The 16,485-nt window shown below is 41.6% G+C and overlaps 1 protein-coding gene across 13 annotated transcripts in view; it reads right to left on the bottom strand.

Annotated features, from left to right (window-relative positions):
• Positions 1 to 7,349: 7,349 nt before the first annotated feature.
• Positions 7,350 to 16,485, bottom strand: part of LOC130841635 (zinc finger protein 182) — a 64,919-nt gene continuing 55,783 nt past the window's right edge. For 3 of the 13 annotated variants that reach the window (XM_057717797.1, XM_057717795.1, XM_057717794.1), the window contains exons 4-6: positions 15,280 to 15,412; positions 15,065 to 15,157; positions 7,350 to 10,255 (exon numbers count right to left, since the gene is read on the bottom strand). In XM_057717797.1, coding sequence (XP_057573780.1) covers positions 8,625 to 10,255; positions 15,065 to 15,157; positions 15,280 to 15,412 — 1,857 coding nt within the window. In that variant the 3' untranslated portion in view covers positions 7,350 to 8,624. Of the gene's footprint in view, positions 10,256 to 15,064; positions 15,161 to 15,279; positions 15,608 to 16,485 lie in introns of those variants that run through there. The other 10 variants (XM_057717798.1, XM_057717801.1, XM_057717803.1 and 7 more) reach the window with 8 other exon arrangements.

Here is a 16,485-nt window from a genome sequence, read left to right as displayed (position 1 = left end):
TGGGCTGTTCTAAAGGGATTAACCCTATGACTTGGACAATGGAAAGCTGAGGGTTGGATGATCATGAATAAGTCCTCGTGGAGTCAGGATATGTGAAAAGACATTTGGGTTCACTTGCAAGAGCCTGAGTCCATCCTCTCTTCCACGTCCCAGCTCACAAGGCACTGACACTCCTTGGCAATCAGGAAGCTGATGCCCTAGCTCAGGTACGTGACCTAGTAACTGACCCTTCAGTAGATACAACAGATTGGGTACATAGGAAGAACCACTACCATAGCACCCAGGTGGGATGGTGTATTGTCAAAGAGGCTGGATTGCCCTTGAAATGCAGTAACTTGGTTAATGAAGTAACAGCATGTCCTGTGTGTTCTACACAATGCCCCAGGCAGCTGTCAAAGGGGTCTGGGGCCATCCACTGGAGTTTCCAACTGGTAAGGGATTGGCAAGTTGATAATATTGGCCCCCTCCCTCTGAGCAAGGGTTCTAAAAATGCCTTGGTTTGTGTGGATACTGCATTTAGCCTAACTCAAGCTTTCCCCTGTTGCCACACAAACCAGGCTGCCACCATTAGGGGATTAGAGAAGCTGAGTACCATGTATAGGTACCTTGTCTACTAGACAGTGATCAGGGATCCCATTTCAAAGGTTACAATGTGCAAGACTGGGCAAAATATCATGCACTGAATGGAGATTCCATCTCCTCTACAGCTACAAGAAGCAGGGTCGGTAGAAAAGAAGAATGGAATATTAAAGCAGCAGATTAAATTGCTAACAGGTAAAATCACTTTGGCTGGGTGGACTGAAGCACTGTCCCAGGCTTTGATAGATTTGAATGATCAACCAGTAGGGCCTGTTGCACCATATGACAGTCTGGGGACCTCTGCCAAGATACCCAACACCATAAAGGTATGGAAGTCAAAGAAAACAGCCATTGCCCCCAACTCTAACTGTGGATTAATGTGCTGTTGCTGCTGAGAACATTATCACCAAGCCCTGTCACTCCTGGGAAAGGCATTACCTATTGGAATTTGCAATGGGACATCCCACTGGGATGGATGAGTTACTTCGCATCCCTGGGTGAGGGGGTAACTACTCAGTCTCCAGTGGGATCCCACTGTCCTGCTGCAAACTGGACCTGTTGAAATGCACTGTACTTGGAATGGAACAGGTACCATTGAGAAAGAGGAGAAAAAAGGAGTCCTGGTCTGGCATATCCCATCCCAGTCCATCTCCTAATGTCTGACAGTGCTGCCTCCCCCGACCACCATGTATGGTATGCACAACCAGGTCAAGTTCCTAAAGCTACCAACCTCCTTCTCCTCAAAGCCAGATGGGCACATTCTGTTTTCCACTGGTATCATCATTTGGCTGCCATCTTTGTTCCCTCCATTGACCTGGAGGACGTTATAGCACACATAGAAGTCCTTACTAAATTCACCCAACAAGCCTTAAATGATAGCCATGGGGCCTGCCTTTACTGAACACTGAAATGTCTCTAATGAGGAAAGCTGTCCTCCAAAATACCATGGCTTTGGACATTATTACCATTATCCAAACAGAATGTTGTGTGTTCATACCTGATGAGTCTGCTAATGTATCATCTTTATTAAGTCACAGGAGGCCACAAATGATTGCCCTGAGTGATCTGATCCCCAGCCTAGGGAAATTAACAAATCAGTGGTTTGGAAGATGGGGTTCTTGGTGGAAAAATTGTTACTTATTTTGGAAATCATTATCTTAATGAATGTGCCTATACAGTTGCTGTGGAACCTGTCTCCAATGCAGCCAGACAGCCGCCAAACAAGCCACCTCTCACTAGTGAAACCTCTTGCTGTGACCACTCAGGGTACATTGTGGAAGAGGGGGGCACATAAGATTGGAAGAGCCAGTCATGAGGGGTGGAATGTTGGAGGAGGTCATCAAGAGGATGTGACTGCCAGTTGACCCATGAGCTGAACCTGGGCAGTCAGAGGCTTCTCAACCTCTCCCCTGTGCTTGGAATGTACATTCTGCCCACCGTTCCCAAAGCTAGAGCTGTTTTCAAGGATGCAGCCTTGAGACAGTAATGTGGTATCGAGACCATCTGGTCAGTGTACGTGACTGAACCCCGTTAAGACCTCTATGTAAACGTTTTTTTTATACATTTATTTATTTTTATTTATTGGCTGCATTGGGTCTTTGTTGCTGTGTGCGGGCTTCCTCTAGTTGCCACTAGTGGGAGCTACTCTTCGTTGCAGTTGCATGGCCTTCGCATTGCGGTGGCTTCTCTTGTTGGGAGAACAGGGTGTAGGCACTCGGGCTTCAGTAGTTGCGGAGCATGGGCTCGTTAGTTGTGGCTCACGGGCTCTAGAGCGCAGGCTCAGTAGTCGTGGTGCATGGGCTTAGTTGCTCCACGACATGTGGGATCTTCCAGGACCAGGGATCGAACCTGTGTCCCCTGCATTGGCAGGCGGATTCTTAACCACTGTGCTACCAGGGAAGCCCAGGCCTCTATGTAAACTTTTAAGAGTCTGGCGAGCAGGTATGGAGATCTACTGTCTTGCAGCCGCCTGCGACAAACTTCTTAAGTTCCTTTGCTTATTAAATCTGCCACCTACCAATCTGGAGTCATCTGCCTCTTTCTTCTGTCTCTCCTTGTCCTCTGTGTACAGGGACCGGTTTGCGAACCAACATCACCCCTGGGTGATGAGGAAAAGATGTATAGGAACTTCTTACCTTTGAAATGCTAAAATTGTTCCAGGATAAAAGATTCTCATCCCTCTTAGACCCTGGAGGGGGTGTTTGTTCTCTCACCTCCCAAGGGAAATGGCCAGGCTCCTCCAGGATAAAACTGAGCAGCTTTGCTGTGTAGTCACTGAAGCTGCCCCTTCCTCAGTGTTCAGAGGCCCCCCAGCCCAAGCAGGTGCCTTAAATCCTGAACTATGTCCTCTTGCCAGGCTAGCAAGTTACCAAACCAGACCTAATCTTCACGCTTGAGAAAGAAGAGCATTGGATGGCAGAGAGAAAAATCTGAGGTTGCATAGGTGAGTGAGAAGTAGAAAGATTGGGGATGGTGGATGGAAGTTTCCAGCTGGTAAGGAAGATGTTCCTCTGACATGTCATCGACATGCCACCGGTCTTCTTAAAGGAGAGGAGGTAGGTCTCTGGTGGTTACAGGACATGGATGTGAGCTCCTCAGATTAAATGACCTCTCCACATGTCTCCCCCCATTCTTTGCTTAGCTTTAAGAAAGAACCCTGCCTGCCTGCCATTTCCTCAGGATCTGATCCCTGCCTCCTTCTGTTGGAATGAGCCTTTCTAGGCCATTCTCCCCTTCCCTGGCCTTTTCACTTTCTCTCCTCCCAGTTATCATCAATTCCTTTCCTGATGCATTCAGACACATGGATCTGACCTTACCTTTGTGACTTTCCTCTATTTCCTACTTTCATCCTTGTGAGAAGCCTCAAGGTGTTTTCTCCTTGTGTTTTACAGTTGGATTCCACCCCACTCAAATTTAAACTCCTCTTTTCAAGGACCTCCATCATGTGGCCCCATCAGTTGTTTCTTTTCCCCAAAATTGAAGCTGTGGTGTCTGTTTCCTAGCTTTTTGTTGCCTACGAAGATAAACAATTTCTGTAATTTGAGCTTATATTCAGCAAGTTTGCTAAATTCACTTATTCTAATAATTTATCTATAGGTCCTTTGGGAGTTTCTGTATGTACGTGTCACCTGCAGACACTGAGAGTTTTATTTATTCCTTTCCAGTCATTATTCCCTTTCTTTTTCTTGCTTTATTTCACTGACCAAGGCCTCCAGTATATTGTTGAATAGGAGTGGGCATAGCAGGCATCCTGTCTCATTCCTAATCTCAGGAGAAAAGTTTTTACTATGTCACCATTAAGTCTTTGGTGTTTTTTTTTTTTAACGCACCCTTTATCAGACTTAAGGAAGTTCTAATCCTAGTTTGCTAAGAATTTATATTATAAAAGGGTGTTGAGTTTTATAAGATCCTTCTTCTGCATCTATAGAGGTCATTATATTTTTCTCCTTTATTATTATATATATTATTATTTTTGGCTGCATTGGGTCTTCGTTGCTGCTCGCGGGCTTTCTCTAGTTGTGGTGTGCCAACTTTTCAGTGCAGTGGCTGCTCTTGTAGTGGAGCACGGGCTCTAGGTGTGCGGCTTCAGTAGTTGCAGCATGCAGGCTCAGTAGTTGTGGTGCACGGGCTTAGTTGCTCCGTGACACGTGGAATCTTCCCAGACCAGGGATCAAACCTGTGTCCTCTGCATTGGCAGGCAGATTCTTAACCACTGCACCACCAGGGAAGTCCCTTTTCTCCTTTATTAATTACACTGACTAAATTATCAACTTTACTTGCATCGTTTTTTCATAATTCCGTGTTTATAAAATCTGTAGTGATGTCCACTGTATCATTCCTGATTTGAACATTTGTTTTCCATTTCTTCCCTTGATCAGTCTATGGTTTCTCACTTCTATTAATCTTTTCAAAGAACTTGATTTTCTCTGTTGCTTCATCACTTCAAAAGGACAAGAAAACAAATGAGATGGAGGACACTCCTAAGAAGTGTTATGCATAGATAGTAAGTAAGCTACACAGGAGCTTGAGATATGTGCACATCTCATAAGATGTATTGGATGATGAGTAAGCAAGCAGCTTTTGAGACAGAGACAAAATTCAAGATGTGTTAAATATAGTTAGCGAATAAGTTAGTAGCTTGTAGGATACACTAAAGAGAATAAATGGAATATAGGATGGAACAAACAAGAGTTACTGAAAGGTAGGAATGTGAATACCAAAGTATACTGCCACCTGAGCTGACAGCTACATTTTACTTAAATCAGCCACCAATTGGTGACACAGTATTGTTCCATTGAACATAAAACCCATGACTGCAGGAGGCCAATTAGTGAGCTACAGTTGAGGCAAGTGAAGTATGTCTTTGGTTCTGGGCACCTTCAGTCTGACTGGGTCCCTTTTTCAAACCTCAACTCTAGTCCTCCTAACCAGTGAGACTCATACAACAGAGAGACACATGGTGTGTGAACATTACATAACAAAAGACTCAGGAAATGTGGTCCTTCTGCCTGTTCACACCCTATCCTAAGTGTATTAACTTACCCCATATCTCTTTCCCTTTGCTTCTTGGTGTCTTTTTAAAATATATATTTTGTGCTTTTAAATTGATTTAGTAAGCCACATGACGTGAGCATTTTATTTTGGTCTATGAGCCTTTATATTCTGAGACCTCTGGGATAGTTTGCCTGGTATTGGAGTGTCCATCATTGTATCAAGGGAATTTTTCATATTAATAAGTCCCAAAGGATGAGGTAAGAAGAGATGATAATTCACAGTTTGGATATTTTTCCTAAAGAAATAAGACAATGGTATGAAATAATTAGTTAAAATATTAGGGGCCCAGCACTGATCTGGGTGGTTATGGGGCCAATCAAGGGTCACAGGGCTGATCTTAGGGACCCCAGGGTGGTCTTGAGGATCCTAAGGGACAGGTTGAAGAGGAATCATAATATCATTTTAGAGGTTTTAGTAAAGCAATAAGACAAATTTAATAACTGGCATAAATAATGGGGCAGGGGCAGAACTCAGGGATGGTCTAAGGGCACAACGGTTGATTTGGGGGAGGTGTCAGGGATACTTGTTGGAGGGCCTCGCCCCCTCTGCGTGTTAACACGGAGGGGATGTTCATTGAGCAATGTGTCCTGATCACAGGCTGTTCCCATCCCACATACCTGTGATCACCAATGAGGATCTGGGGCAGCCCTCTTTGAGACCATCTCTGACCTCCTCCACTCACTCAGTCCTCACCAACAGGAGATTCTGCATCATTGAGCCTCCAAGACCCCCCAGTCCAACTCCACAGATCCCCCTCACTCACCACACAGAGCGCCCAGCATTCACCTGGTCTGGTGATCTGCCTCACGCTGCCCACCCACGCTCTTCCTCTTTGCACTAACACTTTGCCACATTTTGCAATGCGCCTGACTGCTCTTCACTCTGCCCCATTCACCACGTCATTCCCACTATACCTATCGCTCCCAGTTTACTCCACTCTGTCATTTTCAACCTGCACCCTCTGTCCACTGAAACTACTCACTCCTACTCTCCCCAACATTGCTTACGCTCAACTGTTTCTTCTCCAGTAACTCACTTTATTGGATACTTCCATTTCTCTCTGCTCTTCCCTGTTCACCCCCATTCTGCCCCTCATCATCCCATCTGCATTCCCACACTCAGCCCTTCATCACCCTAGTCTCTCTCTCCCCCAATTCCAGTCTGTTTATCCACATCCTGCTGTTCCTCCCCACCCCTTCCGCTCTGGGTCCCTGACTCACCTCCGCTTACCCACATGGCCCATCACATCAGATTGCCATCTGGGCCCCAGGAAGCAGGAGTCCAAGATCAACCTGAAATGGGAAGATCTGACCACCCATCCCCATCCCACTTAAAGGTGACCTTTGATGGGCCGGAGACCCCATCTCCTGATGAAATGTTTTTGTTTCTTAATTTCATTGAAGTATAGTTGATTTACAGTGCTGTGTTAATTTCTGCAGTACAGCAAAGTAATTCACTTATATATACATTCTTTTTCATATTCTTTTCCATTATGGTATATCACAGGATATTGGATATAGTTCCCTGTGCTATATAGTAGGACCTTGTTGTTTATCCATTCTAAATGTAATAGTTTGCATCTACTAAGCTTGATTTGCTCAGTTCCCCCAGAGATGGCCTCAGTGAAAAACCACAATAGGGTGAGGGCCACAAATATGGTCATTCACACAAATGGGACCTCTCCTTCTGGAGCAATGGGACCCCTACATGGTCTTTGGCTATGTCCATTAAGACCATGGCTTTCAATCGGTCTCTCACCCTGGAAAATGTTGTCAGCAGCAGAAGTGTGATTTGGGCGGCAAGCTATTCAACCTCTCTGTGGATTTATGCTTTATATCTCTTGTAAAAGAATACATACACACGCCTGAATAATTAAAATAGTTTGAAGATGTAGAAAGGCACTGGCATCGTACAGGATATTTTCACAGATGTCACAGTGCATACTAAATGGGAAATGTGTTCCAGTCTCAGTGATTGTAGATTTACATAATGTGGTCCCAGCTGACCTGAGAATCGCTTTATTTGGCAACCTCAAGAAAGCAGTGCTGGTGTGCCTTTGGAACTGGTTGGATATCTGTTGTTTTGTCTGATTGATGATGCAGTTTATTCACTCTAAAAAATTAAACTCCACATTGAGCATATCTATATTAGATGTTATGAAATCCTGTATCTAGAATCTGACTTCATTAGAACAGCAATAGAACAAAATATGCTTTTTAAGAAGTTTTATTTTTTGAAAAGGTAGTACATCCACATAGTACAATTTTCAAAAGTTCTGAAAGGATATACAATTGTCTCCCTCCCAATTCCTTCCCTCCAGCCACCCACTTCCCTTCCCCCTTCCCAGAGGTAATCAGGGTTCCAAGCTTCTCGTGTATCTTTCTAGAGATAGTTTATGAGTATACGCTCAATTATGTACTTACCATTTGTTCCCCTTTTTATATACAAATGGTAGCATATTGTCCTCACTATCCTGCACCTTGTTTTTATCACCTAATAATGTATATTGGAGATCATCCCACATCACTACACAAATGGTGTCCAAGTTCTCTTTATCTATCCATTTTTTTTCTCTACCTAAAAGGTTGCTGTATGAACATTCCAGGATTTCAGGAGCCATGTGGAAAGCTTCCAGTATCTTGGTTTCACAAACAGTGCATCATTGAATACCTTTGTGTGTTCATCATTTTGTACATGCATGAGTACATACATTCCTAGAAGTGGAATTGCTGGCTCAAAAGCCATGTGCATTTGTGGTTTTGACTGCTTTGGAATCATTCCTCATTGAATAAGAGTTTTTCCTGGACTTGCTGTTTGCTGGAAGTTCATGTAAAGGAAGAAATGGGGCCACATTCTAGGCAGATCAGAGTTTTTCTAACTGGAATTTTTTTTCCATTTGGTTAGTTCTTTCAGACTTGACTTCTCTGGAGTCAGTAATTAAAGGCAGCTGTTGGGTTCTTCACAAGAACACTCCCTTCTCTTTCCCCAGCCCCTGCCAACTTCTCCTCTCATGAATATAGGCTATTTTCTGCAAATATGGCTTGTCTGAGCACTTCCTTGTTGAGGCCCTTGCCTGTCTCTCCTGAGACTCCAGATGGGTCTAGGAAACGTCCCACCTGACCATGCTGTTACCAGTATCTATATAGTCTTGCTCTCAGCCTGAAACTTGGCTGAGTCCTTACCAGTGCTATCTCACACCTGCAGCCTTGACCACTCCTCTCTAGCCTTTGAAATCTCCTTGCACTGGTGCTTGATTTCCTCTGCCTCTGGCAGCCCTCTCATCAGGGTTTCAGCTCTCTCCTAATTTTGTCAGATACAGAGATTACACGTCCACTTCTTTTTCTTCTAGTAGCTTTTGGGTGAAGACTGAGATGAAAAGAAAAAAAAGGCTGACTTTACTCCCCGTATTTAAACCAGAAGTCAGAACATACTTTTAAAATGTTAAACTGACAAAATTTTCCTTTGGTGAACACAACTGCACTGTTGACTCTCTAATGTGCAATGAGCTTGGACTTCCGGGTATGGCCTTTCCCATGGGCTTTCTTTCCTGTATGTGTTCTCTGATGTACAATAAGATTTGATTTTTGAGTAAAGGCTTTCCCACATTCTGCACACTTATAGGGTTTCTCTCCAGTATGAGTTCTCTGATGTACAGTGAATGTTGATTTTTCTCTGAAGGCTTTGCCACACTCAGTACATGCATAGGGTTTCTCTCCTGTGTGTGTTCGCTGATGTATTATGAGCTGTGACTTCTGGCTGAAAGCTTTCCAACATACAGGACATTCATAGGGTTTCTCTCCTGTATGAATTCTCTGATGTATAATGAGCTTCGACTTTTCTCTAAAGGCTTTGCCACATTCATTACATTTATAGGGTTTTTCTTCTGTATGTGTTCTTTGATGTATAATGAGATATGATTTCTGGGAAAATGCTTTTTCACATTCATTGCATTCATAGGGCTTCTCTCCTGTATGACCTCTCTGGTGTAGCATGAGATAGGATTTCTGAGAGAATGCTTTCTCACATTCATTACATTCAAAGGGTTTCTCTCCTGAATGAGTTCTTTGATGTACACCAAGGTTTGACTTTTGGGTGAAGGTTTTCCCACACACATCACATTCATAGGGTTTCTCTCCTGTATGAGTTCGCTGATGCACAATGAGGGTTGACTTCTCATTGAAAGACTTCCCACATTCTGTACACTTATGCGGTTTCTCTCCTGTATGAGTTCTTTGATGTATAATGAGAGTTGACTTATCGCTGAAAGTTTTCTTACATTCATTACATTCATGGGGTTTCTTTCCTGTATGAGTACTATGATGTATAATTAGATCAAGCTTCTGTATGAAAGATTCTCCACATTTGGTGCATTCATAAGTTTTTTCTCCTGTGTGGGTTTTCTGATGGACAATGAGGTTTGACTTCTGAGTAAAGGCTTTTCCACATTCGTTACATTCATAAGGTTTCTCTCCAGTATGAGTCCTGTAATGTATAATGACAGTTGACTTTTCTCTGAAGGCTTTTCCACATTCTGGACACTCAAAAGGTCGCTCTCCTGTATGAGTTCTCAGGTGTATAATGAGCTGAGATTTTTGGCTAAATGCTTTTCCACATTCGGTACATCCAAAGGGTTTCTCTCCTGTATGAGTTCTCCAATGTACTATGAGGTGTGACTTCTTGCTGAAGGTTTTCCTACATGCAGTACATTCAAAGGGTTTCTCTCCATTTTTAATTCTCTGATGTAGACTAAGACCTTTCTTTTGCCTGAGGGTCTTCCCACACTCTTTATATCCATAGGGTTTCACTCCAGGAGTTGTCTTCTCATACTCAGTATGGAAGAATAACTTTGCACATCCATTATCATGTTTCTTTCCTGCAGAGCTTCTACTAAATAAATCTAAATTATCTACCATAGTATATCCAAATGACTCATATTTATGGGGCCTTTGTATTGAAGCAACAAAGTCTGTACTCAGATGAAGTATGTTTCCAAATTCATTATAGTCAAGGCCACTCCTGGTGGTAACTATTTTCTTGTCAGGGAATCCAACTTGGATCAGATATTTATCTTGGTCCTCCTGATGCTGTCTCTCAAACTGTTCATCAACCTGGCAGACTTCTTCTAGAAAGAAGTACAATAAACCATCTTTATACTTTGACACTATGGAATGTACCTTCTTTAGAAATCCCCTGCCATATGAAAGCTGATACTGATATCTCATTTTATGAGTTCCTAGAGAGAGACTCATGACCATCAAATCCTGTTCTTTTACTAAACTCCCACCTGCTAGCCTTTTTGTTACCAAAAACAATCTTACCCTAACACCTCAGTCTTTCTTACCTTTACTTTTCCATCACTCTAGGGACCTTATCACCATTTATCTTCATTTATCATATGAACTCTTAACTGTTCCTGACTTATACTATTTCCACCTAGAAAGAAATGCAACACTGTGACTTGTGGACTCAAATCTTAATCAATCCTGAAATCCACATTCATCTAGAATATTAGCCTTACAAAAACAAAGAAACCTGAAGATCTTTGCCCAACTTGGATTCACCTTTGTATTCATCCAAGTTGTATTCACAGTTCTTCAACACCACCTTCTGCTTCTGTCCACACTATTTCCACTAAAAACTACACCTCTTAACTCCAAACCCTTCCTTGTGTTCCGTCACTCACATAGCCCAGTCCTCCATATTTTGCTATATTCAGAATCTAAATAACTTTCAAGAAGCAGTTCAGTCTTTTCAAAAAAAGCTTATTCTGATCTTCCTCTATAACATTCACTTTCATTAACTTCCAAAGTAGTCAGTTTATCTGTACTACTCATTTAGACAGTTAAAAAGGCAAAATAAACCATATTTCATCAATTACAAGAAGCATACTATTCCACATTTTAACACCTCTGAATCCAGATTCACCTTATAATCAATGACATGTCATAAATTAATTGTTGGCAAATTTTATTTCTCAGTGGTGTGTCTTAAAATCAGTGGTATATTGGTCAGTAAATACTTTTTGCACATATACTGAATTTTTAGTTTTTGTAGTTTTTATCTCACCTTTTCCTAAAATTTTACATGAAAAATTTCAAACATACAGAAAAGTTGAAAGAGTACAATAACTACTCATATTACTGCTTAGATTTAATAACAACATTTAAGAGTAATACTGAATTTTAAAAGGGATCACACAGCTGTGGCTTCTCTTCCTGTGACTTCCTTTCTTTGCATAGTAAAGCATTAGTTCCTAACTGAGAGTGAACATCATAATCATAAGAAAAGCTTTTAGAAAATACATTTGATGGGACCCAAGCTCCACCAAATATCTACTGAATCTGGACCTCCTTATGTGGCTAGGGTCATAAGTTCTCTAGGCCAGGATCAAATCTTGGATCAGACTTTTACATGTTCTGTGACCTTAGGCATATTAGCTAATCTATTTGCATCTTACTTTCACACCTGGAAAACAGGAATTGTAACAATACCCATGAAAATGTATGTTTATAGGATTAAATTAATTATAACAGGGCATGTACAGCACTTCAAATGTTTACTAAAACAACAACTACTATGACTACAATATAGCTACTACTATTATGATTAAGAGCCAGTACATTACTATAAAAAGAAATAAAGACTATCTCTGTATATTTAATGTGTTCTTGAATTAACTGAAAAAAGGTGAATAAAAATAAGCACAGTAGGCTACCATTTTTCTAAGAAGGAAACAAATATATAAGTATATATTTAAAATAATATAGACTCAGGACTTCCCTGGTGGTCCAGTGGTTAAGGATCTGCCTTCCAATGCAGAGAACTTGGGTTCGATCCCTGGTCGGGGAACTAAAATCCCACATACTACAGGGCAACTAAGCCCACTCACTCTGCAGCCCACATGCTGCAACTACTGAGCCCACGCACCACAACTAGAGAGAAGCCCACATGCTGCAACAAAAGATCCCACGTGCCACAACTAAGACCTGACACAGTCAAATTAATAATTTTTTTTTAAATATAGGCTCATACTGTAAAAAACAATGGAAGGATAAACCTTTAAATTTTAATAAATGGTTACCTATGGGGGAAGGAAGGGAGAGAAAGGATGGAGAGGGAAAGAGGCTGGACTTCCTTGAATATACCTTGTTTTCTAGATTTTATTTTCTAGATTTGATTTTATTTTCTAGATTTGATTTTGGAACCAACTAAATATTCTGCAAATATTTTATATAATCATAAAGCAAAACTGAAAATAAAAGGTTTCCCTAATAGCAATAAATATCCCCTCATCTGTACTTCCTAACAACCATGCTAAAAAGTCCTGATTCTCAATGGCACTAACATGATTACCTCAATTGATTCAACCCACGATACACATCCAGCAGTCTCAGAATAATACTAACAATACTACCATCAGATGTAAGATTAATAAATTGAAAACCTTAAAGGTCCAGAATTTGATTTGGAAATATACACTTGAATACATGATGTATTTTTCTCTTAAAAATCTTTTTTTACATAGTTCCTAGCTATGTCAATGAAAAGGCCTAGAAACAAGTCTCTAACATCCAAACTGTGGTCACAAAACGTTATTTACCACTAGAAAGGACCAGGGCTCCTTGGAGAAATGGCTGATTCTGGGGAGTGTGGGGGGAGAGGCAGGAACCATATATGAGCCTGGAACATCTTTAACAACAGAAAGCAAGGAAGCTACCAAAGACTGGGGACCCAACTTAAAGGGGTTTCCACTTGCCAGAGATGAAACAGTTTGATTTATAATAAGGATAAGGCAATGGATCAAAACATGAAAGTGTTTAAATCCATAAGTCCATAAATAACACTCCAAAAAGACATATTAGGCACCTTTGAATGATGCTACCAAAACCAACTCATTCTGAAAACTGATAAATAAATGGAAAAATATATGCAACTCATATATAACCAAATACAGTTGACCCTTGAACAACACAGGGGTTAGGGGCACTGACCCTCCGCACAGTTGAAATCCAATTGTAACTTATAGTTGGCCCTCCATATAGGCAGTTCCTCTTCCTAGTCTGCCATCCCACACCTGTGGATTCAACCAACCGCGGATCATCTAGCACTGTACTATTACCATTGAAAATCGCATATAAGTGGACCTGCACAGTTCAAACCCGTGTTGTTCAAGGGTCAACTGTAATAGATGGAGGGCAATCCCTCTTTATAGAAGTATTCCAGCTAATCAACAAAGGAAAGTTCTTTACAGAAAAGTGCCAACTCCCAAATGTAGAAGGAATGATAGAAAATGCACCATTCTTCCAACCATCTTAATAAAAACTGATTCAGGCAAGAATCATCAGTGAACGTTATAACCGCTGGGTAAAAATTTTTGAGGAACAGGATAGTCACACAGTTTGGCAGTTCCACAAAATGTTAAACGATTATAACATGGTCTAACAATTCCACTCCTATGTATATACTCAAAAGAAATGAAAATGTATATTTCAAACCTTCTACATGAATGTTCATAGCAGCGTTATCTATAATACCCCAAAAGTGGAAATAACCTAAGTGTCCATCAACAGATGAATGGATAAACAAAATGTGGAATATCTATACAATGAAATATCATTCCACTATAAAAAGGGATGAGGGATGAGATGGAGCTATATGTAATGAGGTGGATAGAACTACAATCTGTCATACATAGTGAAGTAAGTCAGAAAGAGAAGGACAAACATTGTATGCTAACTCACATATACGGAATCTAAAAATGGTACTGATGAACTCAGTGACAAGAACAAGGAAGCAGATACAGAGAATGGACTGGAGAACTCGAGGTATGGGAGGGGGCGGGGGGTGAAGGGGAAACTGAGAAGAAGCGAGAGAGTAGCACAGACATATATATACTACCAACTGTAAAATAGTCAGTGGGAAGTTGTTGTATAACAAAGGGAGTCCAACTCGAGGATGGAAGATGCCTTAGAGGACTGGGGCAGGGAGGGTGGGGGGGACTCGAGGGGGGGGGGCGTCAAGGAAGGGAGGGAATACGGGGTTATGTGTATAAAAACAGTTGATTGAACCTGGTGTACCCCCCAAAAAAAATAAAAAAAATAAAAAATAAATAAAAAAATAAAAAAAAAGAAGAAAAAAAAAAAAAGGGATGACACATGCTACAATATGGACAAACCTTGAAAACATGCCAAGTGAAAAAAAAACAGACATAAAATTCCACATTTTGTATAGTTCCATTTATATGAAATGCCCAGAATAGGCAAAACTATAGAAATAGAAAGTAGATTAGTGCTTGCCAGGGGGTGAGGGTTGGGGAAGGGAGAGTGACTGATACGAGGTAGGGGTTTCTTTGGTGGGGTGATGATAATGTTCTAGCATTAGATAGTGATGATGGTTAGATAGTATATTCTGTGAATATACTAAACATCAGTGAGTTTTTGAGTTTCATTTCAAAAGAGTGAATTTTATTGTATGTGAATTATGTCTTAATAAAGCTATTTTTTAAGAGAGAATCAAGATGCTTTAGGAGAGCAAATCTGATAGGAATGTCTAAACTGGATGGAATCAGGTAATCCAATCTGGAATTAGAGCATTAGTGCCGAGGCCTGTGACTCATGTGGGCCTGGCTTCAGATGAGCAGTGGGAAATGAGAATGATAGAAGTGACAGGGCGTGGGGCTGGGGGATTGACATTTACAAGACACCTTTATACGGGGAAATGGAGCTGTGCAGAAGCTTATGGGTGAGCACCAACTTACGGAGAGTGGGCTGGTGGGTGTAGGATGGGGGAGGGGCTGTCAGTCTTAGGTGTTCATGTCCCTGTCCTCCAACAACCATTCCTGAGATGTTCTTCAAAGTCGTTTCACAGGTCCTCACCCCTGATGGACAAGCTGGGACCTCCTGTCCCCATAGCCTGAGTCAATCCCACTTACCTGGAAAGCTCCAAATTGGGATTTTTCCTTCTGGCAGGCATAGCTCTTCTACCTCCAATTTGACGATGAGATCTGGTTTGGTCACCTGCTGTCCTGCTAATGAGAAATGACAGTGATACCTCCTTGGTCTTCAGAGCCTTTGAGAAAAAGGAAGATGGAGTGTGGGGCAGTACAAGGGATATATCACTTGACACAATGGTAGCAAACCAATTCACCTAAGTTTGAGTTCATAAACACCTCATCAGGAAAGCAAAGAGGAAGGAACTCTGATCCCTGGAATTTAACATCAAACTCTTCAATCAGTTCAGAGGCCTTGCAATTTTCCAAACTTGAGAAAGGAAAGGTGTTCTATTGGACGGAATAATCATAAACAGCAAAATTACCTGAGGAAGCCATTCTTACCCACAGAGACCAGGTTGCTGTAGGTCTCCAGCATCACGTCTCTGTACAGGGTCCTCTGTGGAGGGTTCAGGTACTGCCACTCCTCCTGGGTGAAACCCACAGCCACATCCTCAAATGTCATGAGTCCCTGTAATTGCACATTCTTTTATTCTAAAATGCTGACCAGTGGGTGATAAGGATGGAATGAATGTAGGGGAACTTCTGATTGGGTTCCCAGTTCATGATGATAACTTAATACAGGATGCCTATCAAGTTAGTGACCTACTTTGTGGGAAAAAAAATCACAAGTCATGGTAGAGAAACTATTACATTAAATAATAGAATATTTAAGACAATGTGGGGGACTTCCCTTGTGGCACAGTGATTAAGAATCCACCTGCCAACACAGAGGACATGGGTTTGAGCCCTGGTCCGGGAAGATCCCACATGCTACGGAGCAACTAAGCCCATGCGCCACAACTACTGAGCCTGTGCTCTAGAGCCCATGAGCCACAACTAATGAGCCCACGTGCCACAACTGCTGAAGCCCACATGCCTAGAGCCCAGCTCCGCAACAAGAGAAGCCACTGCAATGAGAAGCCCACGTTCCGCAAGGAAGAGTAACCCCTGCTCACTGCAACTAGAGAAAGCCTGCATGCAGCAACAAAGACCCAAAGCAGCCAAAGATAAATTAAAAAAAAAAACTTCATTAAAAAAAAAAAGACAATGTGGTATTAGCACAAGGACAGACGGATAGACAGATAATCCAGTAGAACTAAAAAGATAATCCAAATATATATGGACACCTGAGTTATGATAAAGTTGAAACTGCAAAACAGTGTGGAGAGGATGATATTTTCAAGTAAATGTGGATGGGTTACTGGATATCTATCTGGGGAAGAAAAGACATTTAACCCCCTAATTCTCACCATACACAAAAATCTGCTACAGGAAAATTGTAAATGTAAAAGGTAAAGGTAAAATGTGAAAGGTAACCCAATGAAGTGTCTGGAAAATGTTTTCTTAAGCTTGGGGTAGGG

The sequence above is a fragment of the Hippopotamus amphibius genome, chromosome X (assembly GCF_030028045.1).
Source record: "Hippopotamus amphibius kiboko isolate mHipAmp2 chromosome X, mHipAmp2.hap2, whole genome shotgun sequence".
Taxonomy (NCBI): Eukaryota; Metazoa; Chordata; class Mammalia; order Artiodactyla; family Hippopotamidae; genus Hippopotamus; species Hippopotamus amphibius.
This window is presented reverse-complemented; position numbering and strand designations above follow the sequence as displayed.